Source organism: Physeter macrocephalus, chromosome 14 (assembly GCF_002837175.3).
Source record: "Physeter macrocephalus isolate SW-GA chromosome 14, ASM283717v5, whole genome shotgun sequence".
Classification (NCBI taxonomy): domain Eukaryota; kingdom Metazoa; phylum Chordata; class Mammalia; order Artiodactyla; family Physeteridae; genus Physeter; species Physeter macrocephalus.
Window position 1 is genome coordinate 68,479,314 of NC_041227.1, and position 26,608 is coordinate 68,505,921.

General features: G+C 39.3%; 1 protein-coding gene across 12 annotated transcripts in view; it reads left to right on the top strand.

Annotated features, from left to right (window-relative positions):
• TPST1 (tyrosylprotein sulfotransferase 1) overlaps positions 1-26,608 on the top strand; it is a 185,309-nt gene that overhangs the window by 77,696 nt on the left and 81,005 nt on the right. For 11 of the 12 annotated variants that reach the window (XM_007106745.3, XM_007106744.3, XM_055089719.1 and 8 more), the window contains exon 2: positions 14,363-15,308. In XM_007106745.3, the coding sequence (XP_007106807.2) occupies positions 14,464-15,308 (845 nt within the window). In that variant the 5' untranslated portion in view covers positions 14,363-14,463. Of the gene's footprint in view, positions 1-13,184; positions 13,407-14,362; positions 15,309-26,608 lie in introns of those variants that run through there. The other variant, XM_028500099.2, reaches the window with a different exon arrangement.

Here is a 26,608-nt window from a genome sequence, read left to right on the forward strand (position 1 = left end):
GTGCCCCAGTTCGGGAAGATCCCACATGCCGCGGAGCGGCTGGGCCTGTGAGCCATGGCCGCTGGGCCTGCGTCCGGAGCCTGTGCTCCGCAACGGGAGGGGCCACAGCAGTGAGAGGCCTGTGTACCGCAAAAAAAAAAAGAAGGTGGATATTAGAAGAGCAAGGGCCAGAGGGGGGAAAAACAAGAGGTGAACTTTGTACTTTAGTCTTTCTGAATATAGTCGATCCATATTTTAACACTGGAATCAGGAGGAAAGACCAGTATTCTAATTATAGGAAAGAGTTAGCTGGCTGGGATTTTAGTGAGAAAGAAAGTTTTAGTGGGGTCACTCATTGCATATTTACTGAGTGCTCAATATGCATGTACCATTTTATGTTATATGCTATGGGGAAAACTGAAAAGGATAAGATATAGTCAGTACCTTCCAAGAACTCACAACAATTTACACTCATAGAATCTAGTTACATTAACTTATTGGCAATCAAGAATCCAGTAACTCATTCAAGTCCTTACTTCCAAGGAGTTCACAGTCTACTGAAAAAAACAGACAAATTAGAAGAAATAAGATATGGGTAAGTACAAGAGCACTAGGAAGGACAACTGCGTCATATGAGGCAGAGAGCTGTCAGGAAAGCTTCCTAGAAGAGATAGTGTTGAAACCTAATATTGAAGGATGAATGGGAGTTGTAAGAGATGCTGCACATTGTTGAAGATGAAGGCAGCTTTGAGTGAGTGTGTGTGTGTGTGTGTGTGTGTGTGTGTGTGTGTGTGTGGGGGCGTTGGTGATGAGGAGTAATAAGAGGCTGAGGGGCAGGCAAGGGCTGTATCATGAAAGGCCTTATGTTATGGTAAGGATTTTTTTGAAAGAAGTAGAAAGTCATTGAAGGGTTTTAAGTAGGGGAGTGTCATAAGTATATTTACATTTTAGATGGATCACTCTTGGGGGCTTCCCTAGTGGTGTAGTGGTTAAGAATCCGCCTGCCAATGCAGGGGACACGGGTTCAATCCCTGATCCGGGAAGATCCCACATGCCGCAGAGCAGCTAAGCCAGTGCTCCACAACTACTGAGCCTGAGCTCTAGAGCCCGAGAGCCACAACTACTGAGGCTGCGTGCCGCAACTCCTGAGCCCATGCGCCTAGAGCCTGTGCTCCGCAACAAGAGAAGCCACCGCAATGAGAAGCCCACGCACTGCAACGAAGAGTAGCGCTCACTTGCCGCAACTAGAGAAAGCCCGCGCAGCAACGAAGACCCAACGCAGCCATAAATAAATAAATAAATTAATTAATTAAAAAAAAAGATCACTCCTGAAACAGGATAGTGAATGAACTGATTAAAGGAAGTCAGAAAGTACCAGTCAGTAGGCTGTAGAGTTATCCTTGAGAATAAGATGAGGATGAGAATTAAAGCCATACCAGTAGAGGATGAAAAGGGAGGAGAATTGATTCAAGAGCTATGAAAGAGGAAGAATTGACAGGACTTATACCTGTTGTGTATGGAGAGGTTAAGGGAGAAACTACATAAATGCTCCCAGATTTTTAGCTTAAGCATTTGGGAGGAAGTGGTTCATTTACCAGTAGAGGAAAATGAAGAGGAGGATTGATTTACCAGGGAAGATATGTTCCATTTGGTGTTCTTTGAATTTGACAGGCCCAGTGGAACATTCAGATAGAATTTGTCCCTTGGCCTTTGAATGGTCAGGTCTCGGGATTTAGCATAGAAGTTTTAGTTGCAGGTAGATTTGTGAGGCATCAGAAAATAAATAGGGGGTAGCCATAGATGAAGCAGGATGAGTGTAGGAGTGTGGGTGAGGGAACCCAATACCATAAATTAATGTTTTGTGACTGTTTTGTGATGTTCGCTTCTGATACATATTAAATTTGTGTACATAGATGAGGCTGGTTTTTTTTCCCGGGCTTTCTATTTTGTGCCACCGATTACTATTAGTATCATAACAGTTAAAATATTTTTATTAATACCTTAATATCTGTTTGGCTCTTTCCAAAGTCTTGGAAAAACTATTTTTCCCATCTGCTATGAATTTTGTAGATTCAATTTAAAAATCCTGTTGGAATAATGACTGGAATTGCAAAATTTTGTCATGGACTCCAGATTACTTTGGTTTTATTTGTAGTTCCTTTTTCATTTTTGATATTATTTGTTTCAGATGACTCTGTAGGCATGTTAAGGAGATTTAAGAGAGATTTCACTAGGTGCTGATTCATCTGTAAATTCCTTGCTTTGTATTTTATTTGATAATAACGCACCACTGCATGAATGATGAATGGGTTTTAATTTGTGCTTTTTTATTTTTTATTTTTTTAAATTTGTGCTTTAAAGGAGCTTATAGTTTAGTGGGGTAAACTAACCATAATACAGTGCATGAGCATGCAAACCAATGTGTTTTTACCAAGTGCTTGAGGTTACAGAAGAGGGAAAAATTGATTTAGGGGGTGAGGGGGATGAGTAAAGAGCCCTGAGGAGGCGTGTATAAAAGAGAGAAAGGGGCTTGATACAGGAGGCAGCAGCATGAGCAGAGGCCAGGTGTGTGTGAAGGTGCCTGGTTTGAATGAGGGGTGGTCCTGAAGGGGGCACGAAGGGGGCATGAAGCCTCATGGGAGGAGTGCCAAGGGGTGAAGTTGGTGGAAGAGCAGCAGCCAGTGTATGAAGGGTGCCACAGGCCCGTGTTCTTTAAAAGTCCTTTCACGTGTTATCCACCTGATGGCCACAGCAGCACTGTGAAAGAAAAGAGAACTTACAGACATTCTTTTATCTTTGCATTTTCTCTCCAGTCTTACTTCTTGTAATTTCTACTCTGATTACATGTGGAAAAGAGCTTGATTATCATTATTCCTGTTTTATGAATGAGAGACTTGATGCTCAGTGATTTATCTAGTTCCACGTGGCTAAGAAAAAATGGATTTGAAACTAGAGCCCACGTCTTCTGACTAATATACTAGGCTGTCTTTACATTATTTCAATGCCATCTTCTTTACCTATTCTAGTTACTTTTAATTCTAAAACTTGGGAGGTTGGTGGGAAAATTGCATAATTGAATAACTGAATGAGAGTATATGATTTGAGAAAATTTGTTTTTTCTTTTCTTTGTACTCCCTCTCATGGATGATTTAAACAGACGATAAACATGAGTGAAGAATCTAGAATAGGAATGGTTAGCCTACAATGGCCCTCTGATTTATAGGTCTGAGAAGGTTAGAACTTAGTCACTTAAACTTTTTATTTTGTTTTATTTCATTTAACTCTGTATTATGAAAAATTTCAAACATATGCAAAAACATAAAATTACACTGAGCCCTCAAGTACTCATCGCTCAGCTTCAACAGTTACTAAATCGTGGTCATCTAATTTCATATAAACCCTTCCTCCCCCTGCCACATCTGCCTTCAGATATTTTTGAAGTAATTCCCAGACATCATTTCATTTAATCTGAACTTTTAAAAATGTTGTGCTTGAGTTTAACTTGTGCTCTTGTCTCTATTTGTGTCCTAGGCATTAGGTCCAGTTCTTAGTATTTGGCCGGCTCTTTTCCCTCCTGACCATGGGGTTTATTGGAAACAAAATTCCAGTACACTGCTCCTTTATGAAGATGGGTCCCAGCAGACTCCCAAAGATCATCAGCTGTGTGTACTGTATTTTTCTTAAATTTGTTGTCAGTGGTTTTAGTGCCAGCCCCCAGGGTGTGGCTAGGAAAAGATGTTCCTATGTTGGTACTCTGACCATGAGCTGACATAAGGATTGGTTTTACAACAGTGGGTTTATTTGAAGTTTCTGCTGAATGCAAAGCTGTCATTCAAATTAAACCCTGGACACTTATTAATTGGCAAGTTCAAGCACACGATACAGTTATTTTTCCTTTTGCTAAAAAAGCTGGAAGCAAATAGAGAAACCCACTATAAATTGGACTTTAGACAGAAGGCAAAGTGTCACTGGGTGTTGCCATTTGCCACGTTGGTTGGCATGAATAAGCATGGGAAGCAAGGAGCTGATGATTAATATAGGAAAGAAAGCATTTAGAGGATTGTTACATTCCTATAATTTATCTTTTGCTGGGAAATTTACCCAGCATCTCTTTGTACATAGCACATGGCTACTTTCCTGACTATAAAACAGGGTGTAAGGAATGTGGTCATGAGTGCATGTGCCTGGGCCTGTGTATATGCGCTGAGTGTTGAAAAAGGTCTGCTGACTACCAACCTCTTAACACCCCTATGTTTGTTGACTGACACTGCTTTTGATTAGAAATCTTTATAAAATTTACAAAGATCTAAGTATGGAAGTATAATGTCATCATTCTCTTCTTCTCTAGAGCATTATTTCTGGGAGTCTTTCATTTGGCTTGCTGGGAAATAACAGTCTTATTAATAGTAATTTTTCAGATATGTTTGTTGCTGTGTTTCAGTGCTTTTTCTTTCTACTGGAGATAAAAATGAGACTGAACTTTCTAGTGTTTCCTTCTAGCACAGCCTCAGCTTTGTAAACGTCCCAGTTGAGAAAATATTGATACTACTTGTCTGAAAATACAGTGATGTGGACTTTAAGATATTGGAAAGAGGCTGGTGTGTGTGTGTGTATTCGTGCGTGTGCATGTGGACAGTGGTCAAATATATAAGGGTAATGGTCAGACAAGCTTTTACTGTACTTTCTTCTTAAATTATAGGACTACTTTTTTCACGAATTTGAGAAGAATCAGTATTGAGGCTTGAGTAGAGACCTCAGGCTCTACAGCATCTCTCTTCCATAGACATTTTCTTCCCAGTTTGATTAGTTTACTTTTACATTTTGAAGACTCAGTGTACACTGTGACCTGGTGCTCTGTTAAGCATGCTGTGGTAGGGGACGGAACATAGACAAGGTCTCTGAGCTTCAGGAGTTTAAAATCTTTGGGGGTAAGTAAAATATACACAGTAAAATGAAGAGTGACCTTTGAAGAGGAGGTAAGATTTAGAGAGGTGGTGAGGAGAATGTGCTACTTGGGCCTCAGTTTCTATGTCTGTAAAATGAGAGTGTTGGACCAAATATCGTAAAGGCCCCTTTAACAGTCATGCTCTATGATTCTTCAAGTTAAGAAACATCTAAAGACAGAAAATTAGACTTCATATACTTAGTGAAAAAGTAATGAGGGACTTCCCTGGTGGTCCAGTGGGTAAGACTCTGCGCTCCCAATGCAAGGGGCCGGGTTCAGACCCTGGTCAGTGAACTACATTCCGCATGCATGCTGCAGGACTAAAGAGTTCGCATGCCACAACTAAGAGTCTGCATGCTGCAACTAAGAAGCTCTCATGCTGTAATGAAGATTCCACATGCTGCAATGAAGATCCCATGTGCTGCAACTAAGACCTGGTGCAGCCTGAATGAATGAATGAATGAAAAGTAATGAGAATGTTTCTGGGGAAGCCAAGAATCCTCTTCTTTTCCTTTTTAGTGTCCCTTACAAGGCCTTTGACCACTGTCTTACTTGCTTTCAAACATCCTGAAGGGAAGATAGAACATACGTTTTTCCCCTAAGTGTGTTGGGGGAGACAATGTTTAATTAATTTATTTTTAAAATAAATTTATTTATTTGTTTATTTTTGGCTGCATTGGGTCTTCGTTGCTGTGCGTGGGCTTTCTCTAGTTTCAGCGAGCGGGGGCTACTCTTCATTGCTGTGCGTGGGCTTCTCCTTGTGGTGGCTTCTCGTTGCAGAGCACGGGCTCTAGGTGTGCGGACTTCAGTAGTTGTGGCACGTGGGCTGAGTAGCTGTGGCTCGCGGGCTCTAGAGCGCAGGCTCAGTAGTTGTGGTGCACGGGCTCAGTTGCTCTGTGGCATGTGGGATCTTCCCAGACCAGGGCTTGAACCTGCGTCCCCTGCATTGGCAGCAGGATTCTTAACCCTGCGCCATCAGGGAAGTCTCATAGTGTTTAATTTAAAATGCAACAGGAATGAAGGCTTGAAAAAGATTACCCCAAATTATGTTAATTGACACAGCTCTCAAGTATGATGGGATGTATGGCAGGGTTTTCTTTTTCCCTAAATTGTCCCGTAGTAAAGAGGAAGTTGCCTTCATTTGAGTCCTTATTAAACCTCTAATGTGAAGAGGTACCTTCTCAATTATTTCACTTTGAATAACAAACTACTGTTTTGGGATAATGATATATTAGCCTGACTTCAATCATTGCTGCTTTTGATGCCTATTGACAGAATCAGTAGAAAGAAACAGATAAATTTAGTGTTGGATGTCTTAAAATAAGCCTTTTCAAGACCATTTTGAAAAATAATACCAGGCTTTGAACAGAGAAATGACGTGTTCTGACTTAAGTTTTGAATAAAATTTCTTTGTCAGTTGAGTTGAGAATAGACTCTAGGGGGCAGGAGAAGAAGTAAAGATACCTTTCAGAAATCCTGGTGAGAGAATCTGGCAGTCCTAGTGGAAGTGTTGAGAAGTGGTGGGATTCTGACTACATTTTGAAGAAAGAGCTAGTAGAATTTTTGTCAGATTTGGATGTAGGGTATGAGAAAGAGGTAAATCAAATATGTATTAAATGCTTTGAAATCAAGCACATCTCACACCCTTTGACCTAGCAATTCCTCTTTTAAAAATTCAGAGTAGAAAATAATCATGTGTGCAAAGATGTTTGTACATGCAAGAATATTTATCACAAAAATTTAGAAACAAGTAAGTAATAATACAGAATTGGCCAAATAAACATTGGTAAAGCCTTTTCAGTAAAGTATTATGCAGTCATGAAAATGATTTACAAGTATGTTTCTGGACAAGGAAATACATTCATAATGTATTTCCAATTTTTGTCTTTTTATATATTTTACTGGAAATTTGGGGTATTTTAATGGGAAGTTATCAGATACTGTTGGTTGCTGTTATAGTAACTTAAAGGTCTATCATGTTAACTTCTGATTGGTGAATTCTATTTTGTATCTAATATGTGCTTGGGGAAGTTTTCAGAGAAGTAGTTATGTTGTTTTTGTACAATTGAATTCTAAATTGTTCCTGTAATTTTTGAATGAAGTTGAGTCATTTGTCACCTATTGGATTCTGACATATGTCAGATGTTGGTAAGTTAAATGTAAAGTATGTATAGTACTAAATTTTATCAAAAAGCTTTGCAATTTCAGGGTTATTTCTTAGTGATCACTGCTTTTCTCTCATGCAATATATATTATGCAACCCCCCAAACAAAGGAATGTACTAGAGGAATCATTCCTGTATAACTATAAAATGAAATTGAGTAGAGTTAATTGTGTCTCTGAGAGCATTCCTCTTTGCTTCATTAAATGAGTTTTGTTTGCTTTGTTTGTATTTAAATGAATTTATATTTCATTTAAATATTCATAAAATGGAAAATACGGGGATCATTTTTCTAGGATCATTTCTCTACTCTTCTCAGTAAAACCCGTTATTTACTTAATGTCTTCCTATCACCACTGAATCTATCACCACTGAATAATGTTAATCAGAAACATTAATTGGAAGATTTAGAATCACAAGCTCTCCTCTTCTTGGTCTTCTCCTGTCATCTGTCTTCTCCTCCCCCCATGTTTCCTCTCAAATTTCTCTTGATTTAAAAAATTTTTTTGTTTTAAAAATTGTTATACAGTAAAATTGACTTTTTTCTGGTGCATAGTTCTGTGAATTTTCATACATATATTGATTCATGTAACAACTACCACAATCAGGATACAGAACAGTTCCATCATCCCAGAAAACTTGTGTTATATCCCTTTATACTTAGTCGTCTGGCATCCAGTATTATTGACACGTAATCCACACACCATATATTTTCCCACAACCTGGATTTAGAACATTTTCATCACCCCCCAAAAAAAACCACATGTGCTTCCCTGGTGGCGCAGTGGTTAGGAATCTGCTTGCCAATACAGGGGACATGGATTCGAGCCCTGGCCCGGGAGGATCCCACATGCCGCAGAGCAACTGGGCCCGTGTGCCACAACTACTGAGCCTGAGCTCTAGAGCCCGCAAACCACAACTACTGAGCCCACGTGCCACAACTACTGCAGCCTGCGCACCTGGGGCCCACGCTCCGCAGCAAGAGAAGCCACGATAATGAGCCCGTGCACTGCAAGGAAGAGTAGCCCCCGCTCACTGCAACTAGAGAAAGCCTGTGCACAGCAACGAAGACCCAACACAGCCAAAAATAAATAAATAAATAAATAAATAAATTAATTAATTAATTAAACCAAAAAGAAACATGGTATGGGCTTCCCTGGTGGCGCAGTGGTAAAGAACACGCCTGCCATTGCAGGGGACACAGGTTCGATCCCTGTTCCGGGAAGATCTCACATGCCGCAGAGCAACTAAGCCTGTGCGCCACAACTACTGAGCCTGCGCTCTAGAGCCCACGAGCCTCAACTACTGAGCCCATGCGCCGCATCTGCTGAAGCCCACGCGCCCTAGAGGCCATGCTCTGCAACAAGAGAAGCCACTGCAGTGAGAAGCCCGCGCACTGCAAGGAAGAGTAGCCCCCACTTGCCGCAACTAGAGAAAGCCCGCGCACAGCAACGAAGACCCAACACAGCCAAAACTAACTAACTAAATAAATAAAAATAAATAAATTTATTTAAAAAAAAACATGGTAGTTGTTTCCATCTTCCTTCTCCCCTCAGCCCCAGGCAACTACTAATTTTTCTGTCTCTACAGATTTGCCTTTTCTGGACATTTCATATAAATGGGATCATACAATATGTGATCTTTTATGAGTTATTTCAGTCAATTAGCATAATGTTTTTAAGGTTCATCCAAATTATAACATGTATCAGTACTCCTTTTTATGGCTGAATAATACTCTGTTGCATGGATATACCCTATATTGTTTACCCATTTATCAGTTAGTGGGCATTTGGGTTGTTGCTTACTTTTGGCTATGAATAATGATGCCATGAACACTTGTGTACAAGTTTTTGTGTAGACACATGTATTCAGTTCTCTTGGATGGAATTGCTGTATCATATGGTAACTCTTAACCTTTTGAGGAACTGCCGAACTGTTTTCTAAAGTGACTGTGCCCCTGCCAGTTTACAGTTCCACCCACTGGCAGTATATGAGGGTTTCAGTTTCTCCACATCTTCACCGACACTTTTTATTGTCTGTCTTTTTTTTGTTGCCATCTAGTGGGTTTGAAGTGGTATCTCATTTTGGTTTTGATTTGCATTTTCCTGAAGACTAATATTGTTGAGCATCTTTTCATGTGCTAATTAACTATTGTATATCTTTTTTGCAGAAGTGTCTATTTAGAGCTTTTGTCCATATTTCATTGGGTTATTTGTCCATCTTGTTGAATTGTAAGTTCTTTATATATTCTGGTTACAAGTCCCTTGTTGGATATATGATTTACATATATGTTCTCCCATTTTTTGGTTTGTCTTTCACTTTTAGGATATTGTCCTTTGAAGCACAAATGTTTTAAATTTTGATGAAGTCCAATTTATCTGTTTTTTCTTTGTCTCTTGTACTTTTGGTGTTGTATCTATGAAACTGTGGCCTAACGCAAAGCCACAAAGATTTACACTTCTGTTTTCTTCTAAGAATTTTATAGTTTTAGCTCTTACATTTAGGTTTCTAGCTCATTTTGAGTTAATTTTTGTGAATAGGTATTCAACTTCATTCTTTTGCATATGGATGTCCAGTTGTCCCAGCATCATTTGTTGAAAAGAATGCTCTTTCCTCACTCAGTTATCTTGGCACCCTTGTCAAAAGTCAGTTGACCATAAATGTAACAGTTTATTTCTGGACTTCCATTCATCTGTATGCCTGTTTTTCCGCCAATATTGCATTGTCTTCATTACTATCACTTTGTAGTAAGTTTTGAAATTGGGAATTGTGAATCTTCCAACATTGTTGTTTTTCAAGAGAGTTTTGGTCAGAGTGAGATTGTATAAACCCAAATAGGATTAAGTAACTCGCAGCTTAGAATCTTTAAATCAGTCACATCTGATTGCATCTACGATAAAATTTTATATCCCTAACCTGACCCACAAGATTTATGAACTGACCCCTGCCCAGTTTTCCAGTTTCATCTCTCACTCACTTTCTCTCTTGCTTACTGCCTTAGCCTGCTCTTTGAAAACTTTTTTTTCTTTTTTTGGCCGCACCGTGTGGCATGTGGGAATCTTAGTTCCCGACTAGGGATCGAACCCCTGCCCCCTGCATTGGAAGCACAGAGTCTTAACCACTGGACTGCCAGGGAAGTCCCTGAAAGCTTTAAAATGCCTTTCTATTGCTGGGCTTTTGCGTATCCATTTACTTTTGCTTAAAATGCTCTTCTCTTCACTCTTTACCTAGTTCCTACTCATTCTTCAGATCTTTACCTGTCAATTTTTAAGAAAGACTATTCCTATTATTATTATTATTATTTTTTTTTTTTGTGGTATGCGGGCCTCTCACTGTTGTGGCCTCTCCCGTTGCGGAGCACAGGCTCCGGACGCGCAGGCCCAGCGGCCATGGCTCACGGGCCCAGCCGCTCCGCGGCATGTGGGATCCTCCCAGACCGGGGCGCGAACCCGGTTCCCCTGCATCGGCAGGCGGACGCGCAACCACTGCGCCACCAGGGAAGCCCTATTATTTTTTTAAAGTAAATTTATTTAGTTTTGGCTGCCTTGGGTCTTCGTTGCTGCGCGCGGGCTTTCTCTCGTTGCTGTGAGCGGGGGCTACTCTTCGTTGCAGTGCATGGGCTTCTCGTTGCAGTGGCTTCTCTTGTTGCAGAGCACGGGCTCTAGGCGCGCGGGCTTCAGTAGTTGTGGCACGTGGGCTCAGTATTCATGGCTTGCGGGCTCTACAGAGCAGGCTCAGTAGTTGTGGCGCGTGGGCTTAGTTGCTCCATGGCATGTGGGATCTTCCCCGACCAGGGCTTGAACCCATGTCCCCTGCATTGGCAGGCGGATTCTTAACCACTGTGCCATCCGGACGCGCAGGCTCAGCCGCCATGGCTCACGGGCCTAGCCGCTCCGCGGCATGTGGGATCTTCCCAGACCGGGGCACGAACCTGTGTCCCCTGCATCGGCAGGCGGACTCCCAACCACTGCACCACCAGGGAAGCTCCCCGACTATTATTTTTTAAATATTGGTTTTTCTTTTCTCACTTAGAAAGGTAACACATGTTCATCATAGCAAGTTTGAAAAACAAGGAAAGGTATCTTACAAGGAAACCAGAGGATAAGCATTTAATGTTGTAGAGACATCTAATGCCAGCTTGTTTTTTGGTCCTATGGTCCTTATTTTCTTTTTCTGTTTGGAAGCCTGAAGAACTATTTCTTTTACATTTGGAATTGAACTATATTTGAAATTTGAAATTGCCATATTTGAAATTGCCAGGATGTTTCCAGATTGGGTTTATTGTCATTTGTTTTGCTTGAAAGGTAGGCCCTTACTTGAATAGACTAATGTCTTTTTTTCCATTTCCAAAAGGTTTTTTTCCCTTTGTGCTTGTAATACAGTTTTAGTTTCTTTAACCAAAATGTTATTTTTCTAGGGTTGAATCTTAATTCTCCATTTTCTCTATTACTCTCTTTTCTCTCCATTGTTTTCTTTGCTTCCCACTTACTCCCTTTTAAATTAAATACTGGTGTAACATCTTAAGTGTGCCTTCTACATCATGGATACAGTTTTCTACATAGATATTTCAATGCTATATTGCTACCAATTATCTTAATTAATGTTTTTTTCTTTGCAGTCTTTTCTTATCAAGCTGATCTTCTAATCTCAACCTCTTCTCACTTTGTGGTTCTTTGTTGCAGCTTTATAGTAAAGTACAGTGCCTGGCACAATAATATGTCTTCAAATATGTGGCTAAAGGAATGAATACATGAGTAAACAAAAACCAGATCTTGATTGTTGTATCCTTCTGAGACTCTCAAAAAATATTTCTTTGAGTGTATTCTTCAAAAAAAGAAAAACCGGCTGTACTGAGGTGTAACATATACCATAAAACTTACTCATTGTAAGGGTACAATTCAGTGATTTTTAGTAGATTTTATAGAGTTGTGCAACTATCACAACAGTCCAGTTTTAGAACATTTTCATCACTGGAAAAAGTCCCCTCATGCCTGTTTGCCATAAGTTCTTCCTTCCATCCCATGCTTTCTGTCTCTGTAAATTTGCCAGATGTGAGCATTTCATATAAATGTATGCTGATGTAGCTGCTCAGATACATACACACACACACACACACAATTGTTTCCATTTTTAAGTATGGCTTTCTTGTGGTTTGCCCCCCTGTCTGCATAGCTTAGTGGACAGCAGTTGTGCTCAAACATATTGAGGCAGTAAGACTTGTCCTCTGCCAGTGAATCTGCGTGTGGGACAGAGGAACACGTTCAAAGTTTAGGCTGTTCTCAAATCTGCCCTGGTGTTTACTTTCCACTTGATCCTTTCTTGTCTCCTCTTTGCCTATATGCAGCTCAGCGTTGGCCACAAGCTTGCTGATCACGACTACAGCCTCAGCCTACTAGAGCTCTTCACCCTCCTTGCTCACCTGCCGCCTGGAGCATCACTTACACTGGCAGCACAGTTGGGCATGTGTACTAAACTCCAGTTCAAATTGAGTGATCTCCCATTGATTCCAGCAGCAAAGCCTCCAGGCCTTGTAGTTTGCCCGGGCCTGCAGAACCTCTGTACCTGCTGAGTGGGTGGATGGTGGGGGTGGGAGTAGTCTTGGGCACAAATACCACAGCTCTCACTGTTCTTACTGAATGTTGAGCAGTTTTTCAAACATAAATGCTTGGGTTGCTGTATTCCTTTGGTCAATTTCCAGAGGACTGAAAGGGTGGTTTTGTCAGTTTCATTCCTCTTTATAATTTGTTTTTTGGGGGAGAAGAATTGCCTACCTTCTCATTAGTTCATAGCTAGACATCCTGCCTCTCAGAATGTATTCTTTTTCTGGTGTAGTTAGTCATTTCCCCGGGTGTACTCACTGTCAGGATATTCATATATATATATATATATATATATATATATATATATATATATGACTGAGAGTATTTAAGGAATTGGCTCATGTGATTATGGCACTGGTATTTCTAAAATCCAAACAGCAGTCCGGCAGGTAAGAGTTGATGTTAGCCTAGAGTCTGAATTCCTCGGGGCAACAGGCTAGAAACTCAGGCAGGGTTTCTGTGTTGCAGTCTTGTGGAGAATCCCTTTTTCTTCAGGAAACTTGTCTTTTCTCTTAAGGACTTCAATTGTTGGATGAAGTCCACCTGTATTTTGGAGGGTAATCTACTTTACTCAAAGTCTGTTGATTTAATTGTTAATCACTTCTAAAAAAAATACCTTCACAGAAACATTTAGACTAGTGTTTGACCAAACACCGGGCACCATAGCCTAGCCAAGTTGACAGATAAAACTAAACATCACACTTGCCCTCTGAAGTTCAGGGTAAGTTTACATGTACATAGTACGTATGTTTTACCTACATGCCCCTGCTTTTACATGTCTGTGTCTTTGGTCATAGCGTATCTTCAGTTTAGAATGCTCTGTGTACCCAAATCTTATCTATTCTAGATAAGGCTAGATCACAGACACACACAGTTTTCTTTGCACCCTATACACCTGCTTTCCTGAAGTACTTCTTGTCACCTAATTATGCTGTGTTCTGTCATGCCATTGTGCTTTTGCACACAAGTTTCTATTGCTTAGTGTACTCCTTCCTCTTGTTTTATATATGGCTTTTATAGCTTCCTGAGGTAGACTCTGTGTGCCTTTTCATTATACTACCATTGTCTCCTTTGCTTATTCCTACTAAGACACTGATCACACTTTATTGTCATTGTATATTTGCCTGTCCATGAGACTTTGTTTCCTGAGAGCAGGGATCACTGCACTGCTGTCCTTTTCAAAGTTTATCCTCAGCCAAGCCCAAGTATCTGGACTGTAGTACCTAAATAAATAATTTGTAAGATATGAATAAACTGAATCTGTGTTAAAAATTTGGAAGTTGTATATTTCTTCTGTAATTTCTCTATAGTAGAATGTGGATGAAGCTTCTTGGGGATGAAGCAACTCTGAATATCAGAGAGGAACCTTGGGTTAGACTCCAGACATACTTGGGAATATTAAATATTTGCTTGACTCACTATAGAAATAATTTTATTTATTTTTCCATTCTGTGCAAGGTCTGTAGCTTCAGAATTGTTACATTAAGAAAAGCTGTTTCTGATTAGAAATATTGATTTATTTTTGCTTGTATTTATATATACTTGTATTCTAAGAGTATCAGTGTATTTAAGACTGCTTCAGCTTCTTTCTAGCTAAAATGTAATGGTGATAACTGATGATTAATTTGTAAACAATCTTAATGTGATGGTAAAATAACTTTTTCCTTTTCCCATTAGATATTGATCATCTTTCTGAAGTAGAATCTCCATGGCCTGAATGTTTTCTGAAAAACATTTGTAGCAAAATATCTGTTTAATAGCAAGATAACCACATCAAGATGGTTGGAAAACTGAAGCAGAACTTACTATTGGCATGTCTGGTGATTAGTTCTGTGACTGTATTTTACTTGGGCCAACACGCCATGGAATGCCATCACCGAATAGAAGAACGTAGCCAGCCCCTCAAATTGGAGAACACAAAGACCACTGCGCGAACTGGCCTGGACATCAAAGCCAATAAAACCTTTGCCTATCACAAAGATATGCCTTTAATATTTATTGGAGGTGTGCCTCGGAGTGGAACCACACTCATGAGGGCCATGCTAGATGCACACCCTGATATTCGCTGTGGAGAGGAAACCAGGGTCATTCCTCGAATCCTGGCTCTGAAGCAGATATGGTCACGGTCAAGTAAAGAGAAAATACGCTTGGATGAGGCTGGTGTCACCGATGAAGTGCTGGATTCTGCCATGCAGGCCTTCTTACTAGAAATCATTGTTAAGCATGGGGAGCCAGCCCCTTATTTATGTAATAAAGATCCTTTTGCCCTGAAATCCTTAACTTACCTTGCTAGGTTATTCCCCAATGCCAAATTTCTCCTGATGGTCCGAGATGGCCGGGCATCAGTACATTCAATGATTTCTCGAAAAGTTACAATCGCTGGATTTGACCTGAACAGCTATAGGGACTGTTTGACCAAGTGGAATCGTGCCATAGAGACCATGTATAACCAGTGTATGGAGGTTGGCTATAAAAAATGCATGTTAGTTCACTATGAGCAACTTGTCTTACATCCTGAACGGTGGATGAGAACACTCTTAAAGTTCCTCCAAATTCCTTGGAACCACTCAGTATTACACCATGAAGAGATGATTGGGAAAGCTGGGGGAGTATCTCTGTCAAAGTGAGTAGATGTTATGTTTCTTATTTGACCATATTCAGCTAATAAAGAAGTGTGTGTGTGTGTGTGTGTGTGTGTATGTGTGTGTGTCTATATGGAATATATATATGTATATGAAAACTATAGACCTTTTCTGGAATAGAGCTTCATCAGTGAGTTTTTAAAAAATTCTCTAGCCGGTTCATTATAGACCCTTTCATTTACTTAATTCATTTTTAAATTTATGAATTGTCCTTTATGTACTTGATGGAGGCAAACCCAATTTATAGCAGTGAAAGGACATCAGACTTTAATGTCCATCATTCAATTTTAGTGGCTTCTGATATTTAATTTCTAGATATTTTTGTTAATAAGGATAGTTAACTTTTGTGTAGATTAAGGTCAATATGAGGAAAAGCATCTACCATGTTGGTAAGTAGTGAATTCCAGCATATAGGAAATTTTAGTGAGAGAAAAATAAAGGTTAAAATTATCTAACTCATTCCCTTCATTTTACAGGTAGGAAATCTGAGTCAGAAAGATCACAATGATTTACTCAAATTTAAATGGCAGGGCCAGAATTAGAATCTGTGCTTTGGTCTTAATGGGCTAGTGTTTTTTCCCTTGGCATTTTATTAGTGCTTTATGTAGTGCTTCTTTTGTCATCTGATGGATACATCTTCCCTTGATTTTTACAAAATTTTAGATGATCTCTGAAATTTGGAAGCTTAATTCATAATTCATACAAGAAGTTCCTTGGATTCAAATATTTCTAAAACCATTGTATTTTTCTTTCTTTCTCATGAAGTGATGACTAGGGTGGACTGACTTGATCTGATAACCTGACTTGATGACTTATACCTAGAATAAGGATATAAGGATATAAAAACTACTGTTAAATTCAGGTAGCATCTCCTCATGAAGAAAAGTTGGCTATGACTAAATTTTATTTTTTATCTTTACATTTATAAAAGTAATATCCCCTGTAAAAAAAAAAAAAGCAAAGAAAAGAAAAAGCGGTGAACTTCCCTTGTGTGTCCTGCTTGCCCCTATCAAGGAATGTCTTCTTGATTTTTTTTCAAAGTATAGAACTTGTACAGTAAATATTGATTCCTCATATAGGTAATTGGAAAGGAACAGCTACCTTTCTGCAACAAGCTTTCAGTTATTGGTTATAAATTATTAGGTATCGTCACTCCAGGTTATTTTTACTGATTCAAAGAGAATTACAGCTTTAGCTAATGTCATCACAGTTTACTGTTCTTTCCAAATAATAGAGCATCACTAGTTTCTAATCACCTGTATTCCTAGGTAGCATTTTACTTTGTATGCTTGTATCTTGGCCCAGAAATTCTGATGCTAGTTCCATCTATTAATATAAAATAAGCCTATTAACACCCCCCCATCTCTCCAAGTAGGGATTAAAGAGATATGCTCAAATTAAATTTCTGTGGAAATCAGGAAAAGATAATTTTGCAGGGACTTCCCTGGTGGTCCAGGGTAAGACTCTGCGCTTCCACTGCAGAGAGCGCAGGTTTGATCCCTGGTTGGGGAACTAAGAACCTGCATGCTGCACAGTGTGGCCAAAAAAAAGAAAAAAAAAAAAAAGATAATTTTGCAAACATGCAGACCAAGGAAATTCATAGGAATTTTGAATCAGTGAGTTTTAGAGGGGGAAGAGACCTTATTTAGCATGTAGTATGTGGAATGCAGACCCAGTGAGGTTTTATGCTTTGTCAAGAATCACACATGGCAGAACCATGACTAGAACCTCCAATGCCTATTCCAAGACTCTTGCCACTATATGAGTTTTTTAAAAATTAGGGTATAACATATATAGTAAATCACAAATATTCAGTGTACAATTTGATGAATGTTTACATCTCTACACACTTGTGTTCTCACCATCCATATAAAGATATTAAAAAATTACCAGCACTCAGGAGACTCCTTTATGCTCCTTCCCAGTCAGTATCCTCCTCAACCCCAAAGTAACCACTTTTCCAATCTCTTTCACCAGAGGTGATATGAGGTTGCATATAAAGTTCAAAAACAGTCTTGCTTGTTTTTGAACTTCATATAAATGCAGTCATGTCTATTTATTATCTTGTTCCTGGATTTTTTCATTTAACATTTAGATTCACCTGGAATATTATACATAGCAGTAGTTCATTCTTTTTCATTACTATGTGATATTCCAATATGTAAATATAACACAACTGATCCATGTTCATTGACGGACATTTGATGTTTCCAGTTTTGGGGAATTATGGGTAAAGTTGCTAAGCATATTCTTGTACATAACCTTTGGTTGACATAAGCTTTCATTTCTCTTGGGTATATAACAATGAGTAGAATTGATGGCTCGTAAGATATCTCTATCTATGTATCTATACATCTTTAACAAATACTTCCAGTTTTCCAGAGTGTCTGTATCATTCATGTATGGCTGTACCATTCATGTGTGACTATACTATACATGAATGTGTTCTAGTTGCTTCACATCTTTGCCAACACTTGGTATTGTCAGTCCTTTTAATTTTAGTGGGATTCAAGTCGTTTTTAAACTTAAAAGCAAAATAGTAACATTTAAACTCCTTTTTGAAACAAAGTCTTACCCAGCATTACAGTATAAAATAGATAAGAGCAGAGCTACTGTGGTTGAAGCAGGTCTAATCTAAACTGTACTGCCTCTTTTAAGATTGAGTCCCTGCCCTTAAAAAGAGCTAATTGGGGAATAAGGTAAAAACATACAGACTTATTCCATTAGTAAGTACCAGGTTGTAAATATTACATGTTAGTTGAGAGTCATGACCATAAGGAATTCATAGCCCAGAGTCAATCATCCTGTGTGCTTTTGCCTTCCTATAAATATTTTTATTCTGGGAAAATTGTTTAAAGTAAGTATTTTAATACTTATTTTAGTATTATTATTATTATTATTATTTTTTTTTTTTTTGCGGTACGCGGGCCTCTCACTGTTGTGGCCTCTCCCGTTGCGGAGCACAGGCTCCGGACGCGCAGGCTCAGCCGCCATGGCTCACAGGCCCAACCGCTCCGCGGCATGTGGGATCTTCCCGGACCGGGGCACGAACCCGTGTCCGCTGCATCGGCAGGCGGACTCTCAACCACTGAACCACCAGGGAAGCCCTTATTTTAGTATTATTTAGTACAAAAATACTGAAAATATTTAGGCAGCCTTGAAGGCTTGAAGATATCACCAGATGGCTCAGGATGCAGAAATTGTTGACGACAGCAATAAGAAGGGCCTTCATGGCTCTACCTGCCTTATCTTGTTAACAATGAAGGTTAAGTTTTCTTTTGCTTTGCTTAGGAATTTTCAGTTATTTTCATTTCATCTCTTGCTTCCCTGGTCAGTTCCAGTTACAGAAGAGTAGGAGGTGTAGGGTAGTCACCTGCTAGCATGTATAAGCGTCGTCTATGAAAGAGTTTGATAGAAGAAAGCATACTTTCATTCTGGCGTGGTCCAGGGAGTCTTCATTAGTGATTAGTGTATATAAGCTAAACTTTTCAAAATTGAAAATAAAAGAAAAATATTTAATGAGTGGAGAAGGGATGAAAACAGATTGCTTTGACTGGCTGATAATTTAGCTTTAGTTCTGCATTTAGGTAAAACTGTAGGATTTTATTCTATTTTATTTTTTTACTTATTAATTTTTTTTGGCTACGCTGTGCAGCATATGGGATCTTAGTTCCCCGACCAGGAATCGAACCCACACCCCTTGCATTGGAAGCGCAGGGTCTTAACCACTGGACCCCCAGGGAAGTCCCTAGGATTTTAGATATACTAGTCTTCCTTGATATTTTAAGGTAGTCGTTCAACTCCAGTAATAGTTCTAGTTTCTTCAGTGACTGGCATTATAACTTTTATGTTTGAATGCTACGTTCTGTTTTAATAAATTATTCAACCATACTACTCAACTTCGTGTTAAACTGAATCATAGTCTTGAATATGATAGCTCCAAAAAACAATATGTATAGAACTCGCTGATCTCTCTATTTCTTCTAAACTAATAGAGAGTAGGAAAAAATTGAGGTATTTCTACATGTCTTTTTGCCTTTATCTTTCAAGAAATGTTTGTATGGAAAGGTTGGGGGGGGCACATTCTAAGGAAAATATTTTATGCAAATAGGTGTATTCTGGCAGAATTCTCCAAGGGATTGAATTGGAGGAGGGTTTTGCTGATCAGTGAATGGTATCTACTGCTGAGGCCTGCTCCGTTTGATATTTGTATATTGCGTTTGGAGTAGGAAATAGAAGTTTGTATTTTGAGTAGGAAATAGAGGTGAAGTTTGAGACTATTTATGTAGACCTCTTCCTGCAGATGGTGGAATTTTTGTGGAATTTTAGTCATCTCCATATGGAAGCATTCAGGAAGTTACTAGAGTGCACAGAGTTGTTTTGCTCTTAAACTCATTAAGATACTATAGAATTACCTGGAACAAATAAAAATCATCAATAACAGTAACAAAAAAAAAAGCCACCAACCATATGTATACTCAAGAGTGAGTGAAATAAAAAGGTAACTTACAATCAGTAAATAAGTTTAGTAGTCAAAAGAGCAAAGCCAGAAAAACAAAATAATATAATGGTAACCCTTAAAAGGAATAAGTACAAGAATCACAACTACAATTCAGAAAAAGGGTGTACAACTATTATGCACAAATAGGTTAGAATGAAAAATGTAATAATAGTGGTAAATATAAAAGAACAAATTAGAATACAATAAATGACACTGAAGCTTCTAATAAGTGTAAAGCAGAGAGAAAACTTAGAAATCAGATCCAGAGCAAAAACCACATTAAATAAATAGGTGAAAATAATGCAGAAAAGTTTTTGGAAATGGAGATACTTTTGAGGAAGTAGAATAGTTATTTAGTAAATTTAGAATATTAATTTTTTTCGTTTCCAAAATGGAATTTAGTTTGGAAATTAAAAATTTTTATATTTTACAGGATTACCAGAGAAAGATAACAAAACGTCTACTTGAAAAATTTCTGAAATGTTAGGATAACAAGAATATTATGAGCAAGTTAAGAGAAAGGCTATATTCATGCAAATTAGGATCACTTCTATAGTTTGTAAGATTAATAGCATGCAAATTAGGATTAGCTGAACTCTGTGAACTCAGATTAAAATATCCCAGGGGAGTTTTATAAATATTACATTTTTTCCCCGTAAAATTATCATAGAGCAAGGCTGTTTACTTTGGATTACTGATCCTTTGTGAAGGCAGTAAACCTATCTTTATAAATTTAGTTGTTAATCAAATACCATCTAAGAGGAATGCTTTGGGATTGTGGAAATGGCTGTGCTTCTTTTACAAGTCAAATTGAAGAGCTAAGTAGCTGAGAACCCTTAGCTGGAAAAGGGTAATTGAATAAATGAGGAATACAATTGACAGCAAAACAGGTTGTAAAAGGAAAACAGTAGAGGAAAATTGTATTTAAAAATATGTCAGCGAAGAATGAGAAGAGCAAGAACATAAATTAATATAAAGCACAACTCGCACTTTTCTTGAAGAACATGGCAATTGATGGCAAAAAACAGAAGTTGGGTATTAGATCATTTAGATTAGGTGTCTTTGCAAAAGATAGAGATCCAAGATAACAATGGTTTTAAATAAAATAGTGGCTGTTATGTAAAAGAAGGCAGACCAAGACCGGTTTGGAAGCTCCAAAGTTAGAGCTTCAGTCATACTATTTGTGTCTTAGGCAGCAGGGTAGGGGTAGGCTGGGCACATAAGAAGGAGCCTTAAGTATTTTTTAAGAATATTTTCTAGAAGCTTCCAGGTAGCCCTTCTCCGTGTGTTGCCCTGGCTATAACTTAGTCTTATGGCCGTAAATAAAAGACTGAGGAATGTAGTGACCATGTGCCCAACTGAGAGTTGATGTTTCTTTTACTGAGAAGAATAGGTTGTTTTTTGGGGTAGGCAGATAGCAGTCTCTGCTACTTCACTGAGTACTTACTATGTGCCAGACAGAGTGCAAAAGTCTGCCCTAAAGGTACCCATGATCTAACAGAAGACACAGATTGCTGAATGATACAGTGCGAAGTACTATGGGAAACCAACAAGAGGTACCTAACATAGTCTGGGCTGTTCAGGAAGGCCTTCCTGGATGATGTGGTGTCAAATTTGAGAAATAAAGCAGTGTTTCTCAACCTTGGCAGTATTGACGTTTTGGGCCAGATAATTCTTTGTTGTGGGGGACCATCCTGTACGTTGTGGGATGTTTAATTAGCAGCATCCCTGGCTCCTACTCAGTAGATACAGTAGCAACCCTCCCCACCCCTGCCAAGTTGTGGCAACCCAGAATGTTTCCAGACATTGCCAGATGCCCCTGGGGGGCAAGCTCCCAGATAAAGGGAAGACCATTTTGACTTACAGGATATTGTGCTCCTTGGGTGACCCATGGTTGGAGTGTGGTAGTTCTTCCTTGACTACTCAGAACATCTCTTCCTTCCTTAGCCAAATGAACCATCAGGAGATATTACTCCTAGGATCGGTCTGTGTCTAACTCTAGTCCTACAGTTTCCAAAGAGAAGAGGTGGAATAGAGAGCGTCTTGTGGCGTGACTCATGGCTCAACCTAGGGGCACAGAAGGACCTAGGGAACAGCTGGGACCTGTTATGCCTGAACTGTAGGCCCTGCCCTCCCACTCTATAGTGGAAGTCATCCAAGCTCAGTCCCACCTGGGCCCAGAATGTCGCATTTGTTTCCCATAGCCTAATATAATTTTTTAAACATAAAGTGAAATAAAACCAGGCAGTAATCATTTGGAAGCTACAACATGGACAAATTCACAAAGATGAGAAACCCTGTGGTATTTATGAGGAATTATAGGCAGTTTGGTGTTGCTAGAGAGTTCATTCCCAGGCACGAAGTATTGGGAATAGGCTTGAGAGAGCTGAGAGGGACCAGGCTTTGGAGGGCCTTATATTTTATGCTAAAGATCTTAAATTTTATCCTGTAGACCAGTTGTTTCAAACTTGTCTTATCCGTGGGACACTCTTTTCAAATGAAATCTCATAAGAAACCTTGGTATCTAAAGTACTTAGAGGTGGTGTGGCTCTGGTTTGTGGCAACATTTAATTTTGCTTGGATTTAGCAAAACTGAAGTAGAACTCATGGAATTGCAACTATTTTGTTTTCAAAAGAAAAAGTTGATTATAACATCCTCTTAAATTTATAGAAATTGTAAGTTTTTAAGAGGTTGGGATTATAATGGTTTCTACAGACACTTAGGGTTTTTTTGTTTGTTTTTGTTTTAAATATTTATTTATTTATTTACTTACTTATTTGGCTATGCCAGGTCTTAGTTGCATGCAGGATCTTCATTGCAGCACGCGGGATCTTTGCAGCATGCGGGATCTTTAGTTGCGGCTTGTGGGATCTCCAGTGTGGCATGCAGGATCTTTTAGTTGCGGCATGCAGGCTCTTAGTAGCAGCATGCGGGCTCTTAGTTACAGCATGTGCGATCTAGTTCCCTGAGCAGGGATCAAACCCGGGCCCCCTGCATTGGGAACACGGAGTCTTATCCACTGAGCCACCAGGGAAGTCCCTACAAACACTTAGTTTTTTTGTTTTAGTTATTTATGTATTTATGTATGTATGTATGTATGGCTGAGTTGGGTCTTCGTTGCTGCACGTGGGCTTTCTCTGGTTGCGGCGAGTGGGGGCTACTCTTTGTCATGGTGTGTGGGCTCTTCATTGCGGTGGCTTCTTTTGTTGCGGAGCACGGGCTCTAGGCACGGGCTTCAGTAGTTGTGGCTCGCCAGCTCTAGAGCACAGACTCTGTAGTGTGGCACTCGGGCTTAGTTGCTCCGTGGCATGTGGGATCTTCCCGGACCAGGGCTCGAACCCATGTTCCCTGCATTGACAGGTGGATTCAACCACTGCGCCACCAGGGAAGCCCTAAACACTTAGTTTTAATAGACCTAAGTTTGACCTTTCAGGGTATGAAACTTAGAAGGTATGAAACAAAGAAAAAAAAATTTTTTTTAAGATTTAAAATGTTAGCCTGTTTGGGAGTGTTTTTCTAAGGTGAAACATAGGGCAAATTTGATCTGTAAGTAGAATAACCTGTAAAATTGATTAACTGCTATCAAAGAAAAACCAAGCATATCATAGGTATTATAGCTAGTTTCCATCCAGATACTGTGGTCCTCTTCCTCTTCTGAATTCAGAGCATTATGGTCCTCTCCCTCTTCTGAGTTACCTAATAAAGGGTGATTTCATTATTTTTGAAAAACACCATTACATTCCATCATTGATCAAAATCATCTTCTCAAACATCAGCCATACGTTAGGGTCACCTGAAGGACCTTTTAAAAGACCCAGAGTTTCTGATTCAGACCTGGTGTAGCCCCAATAATTTGCATTCGTAGCAGGTTCCTATGTGGTGATGCTCCTTGTCTAGAGATTTCACTTTAAGAACCCCTGCTCAGAATCATGCCGCATCTTATGTTTGCTTCATAGGTAGACTCTAACGTTTTTGCCTCTTACTCTCTGGGCTCTAGCCACACTGAAATAATTGTATCTACTCAAATATTCCACACTGTTCATTGTATCAGCTCCTTTGGATGTACTGCTTCCTCTGTCTGCAGTACCTTCCTCTCACTTCATCTGACCAAGTCAAGTTGTATTTCAGCATTCAGCTTAGGTCTCCCTTCCCTAAGGAAGAGCTCCTTGAGATCTCGTTTTGTCTAGGATGTGCTTCCTTTGCATTCCAGGAATCCATAACCTCACCCTCCTGACTTTTTTTTTTAAACCTTCTTATTTAGTTTAACTGTACAGTACAGCCTGGCTTTTTAATTTTTCTAACTGGGTAAGAGTAAATGGTAGGTACCTCATTGTAATTTCAATTTGTAATTCTCTGTTAATGAATTTGAGCACCGTATATTTTCATTGGCTATATAGAGTTCTCTTTTGTGAAAGGCCTGTTCATGACTTTTGCCCATATTTCTGATGGGTAAGGTTTCTCTTTTTCTTTTTGAACCCTTTATCTGATAGATAATATTACAGATTGCTTCTCTCAGTAGCTTGTCTTTTAACTTTCTTTATAATCTGTTTTGATGAATGTAGATTTTCAAGTTGTTGCATTTATCAGTCTTTTCCCTTATGGTTTTTTTTGTTTGTTTGTTTTGTTTTGTTTGTTTTATCTTAATCTTTATATGACATTGATTTTTGAACATGATAAACTGTGAAATACAAGTGGTCTTGAGATATAGTCGTTCATAAAATTCATGTTACAAATCAGAAACCCAAATTAATATATTCAACTATGGAAAATTTTTTAACAATATTACTTTTAAAATTTATTTTTGGCTGCACTGGGTCTTCGTTGTTGCATGTGGGCTTTTCTCTGGTTGCAGCGAGCGGGGGCTATTCTTCGTTGCAGTGTGCAGGCTTTTCACTGCAGTGGCTTCTCTTGTTGCAGAGCACAGGCTCTAGGCGTGTGGGCTCCAGTAGTTGCAGCACGCGGGCTTCAGTAGTTGTGGCTCGCGGGCCCTAGAGTGCAGGCTTAGTAGTTGTGGCACACAGGCTTAGTTGCTCTGTGGCATGTGGACTCTTCCCGGACCAGGGCTTGAACCTGTGTCCCCTGCAATGGCAGGTGGATTCTTAACCACTGTGCCACCAGGGAAGTTCTGGAAATTGTTAAATAGTAAAATTAGCAATGTTGCCTAATATTCTTTTTCTGTTCCAGGATCCCTCCAGGATTACATATTACATTTAGCCATCATATCTCCTTAGGTTTCTCCTGGCTATGACAGTTTCTCAGACTTTCGGTATTTTTGATGACCTAGATATTCTTTTTTTTTTTTTTTTTAATTTTTAAATTTAATTTTATTTTTTTATACAGCAGGTTCTTATTAGTCATCAATTTTATACACATCAGTGTATACATGTCAATCCAATCGCCCAGTTCATCACACCACCATCCCCATCCCCCCACAGCTTTCCCCCGTTGGTGTCCGTACGTTTGTTCTCTACATCTGTGTCTCAACTTCTGCCCTGCAAACCGGTTCATCTGTACCATTTTTCTAGGTTCCACATACATGCGTTAATATACGATATTTGTTTTTCTCTTTCTGACTTACTTCACTCTGTATTCTAGGTTCCACATACATGCGTTAATATACGATATTTGTTTTCTCTTTCTGACTTAACTTCACTCTGTATGACACTCTCTAGATCCATCCACGTCTCAACAAATGACCCAATTTGGTTCCTTTTTATGGCTGAGTAATATTCCATTGTATATATGTGCCACATCTTCTTTATTCATTCATCTGTCGATGGGCATTTAGGTTGTTTCCATGACTTGGCTATTGTAAATAGTGCTGCAATGAATATTGGGGTGCGTGTCTCAACAAATGACCCAATTTGGTTCCTTTTTATGGCTAATATTCCATTGTATATATGTACCACAACTTCTTTATCCATTTGTGTCGATGGGCATTTAGGTTGCTTCCATGACCTGGCTATTGTAAATAGTGCTGCAATGAACATTGGGGTGCATGTGTCTTTTTAAAAAATTTTTATTTATTTATTTATTTATTTTTGGCTGTGTTGGGTCTTTGTTGCTGCGCACGGGCTTTCTCTAGTGGTGGCGAGCGGGGACTACTCTTTGTTGTGGTGTGCAGGCTTCTCATTGTGGTGGCTTCTCTCATTGCAGAGCATGGGCTCTAGGTGAGCAGGCTCAGTAGTTGTGGCTCACAGGCTCCAGAGAACAGGCTCAGTAGTTGTGGCGCACGGGCTTAGTTGCTCCGTGGCATGTGGGATCTTCCTGGACCGGGGCTCGAACCCATGTCCCCTGCCTTTGCAGGCAGATTCTTAACCTCTGTGCCACCAGGGAAGTCCCTGCATGTGTCTTTTTGAATTATGGTTTTCTCTGGATATATTCCCAATAGTGGGATTGCTGGATCATATGGTAATTCTATTTTTAGTTTTTTAAGGACCCTCCATGCTGTTCTCCATAGTGGCCGTATCAATTTACATTCCCACCAACAGTGCAAGAGGGTTCCCTTTTCTCCACACCCTGTCCAGCATTTGTTGTTTGTACATTTTCTGATGATGCCCATTCTAACTGGTGTGAGGTGATACCTCATTGTAGTTTTGATTTGCATTTCTCTAATACTTAGTGATGTTGAGCAGCTTTTCACGTGCTTCTTGTCCATCTTTATGTCTTCTTTGGAGAAATGTCTATTTATGTCTTCTGTCCATTTTTGGATTGTGTTGTTTGTTTCTTTAATATTGAGCTGCATGAGCTGTTTATATATTTTGGAGATTAATCCTTTG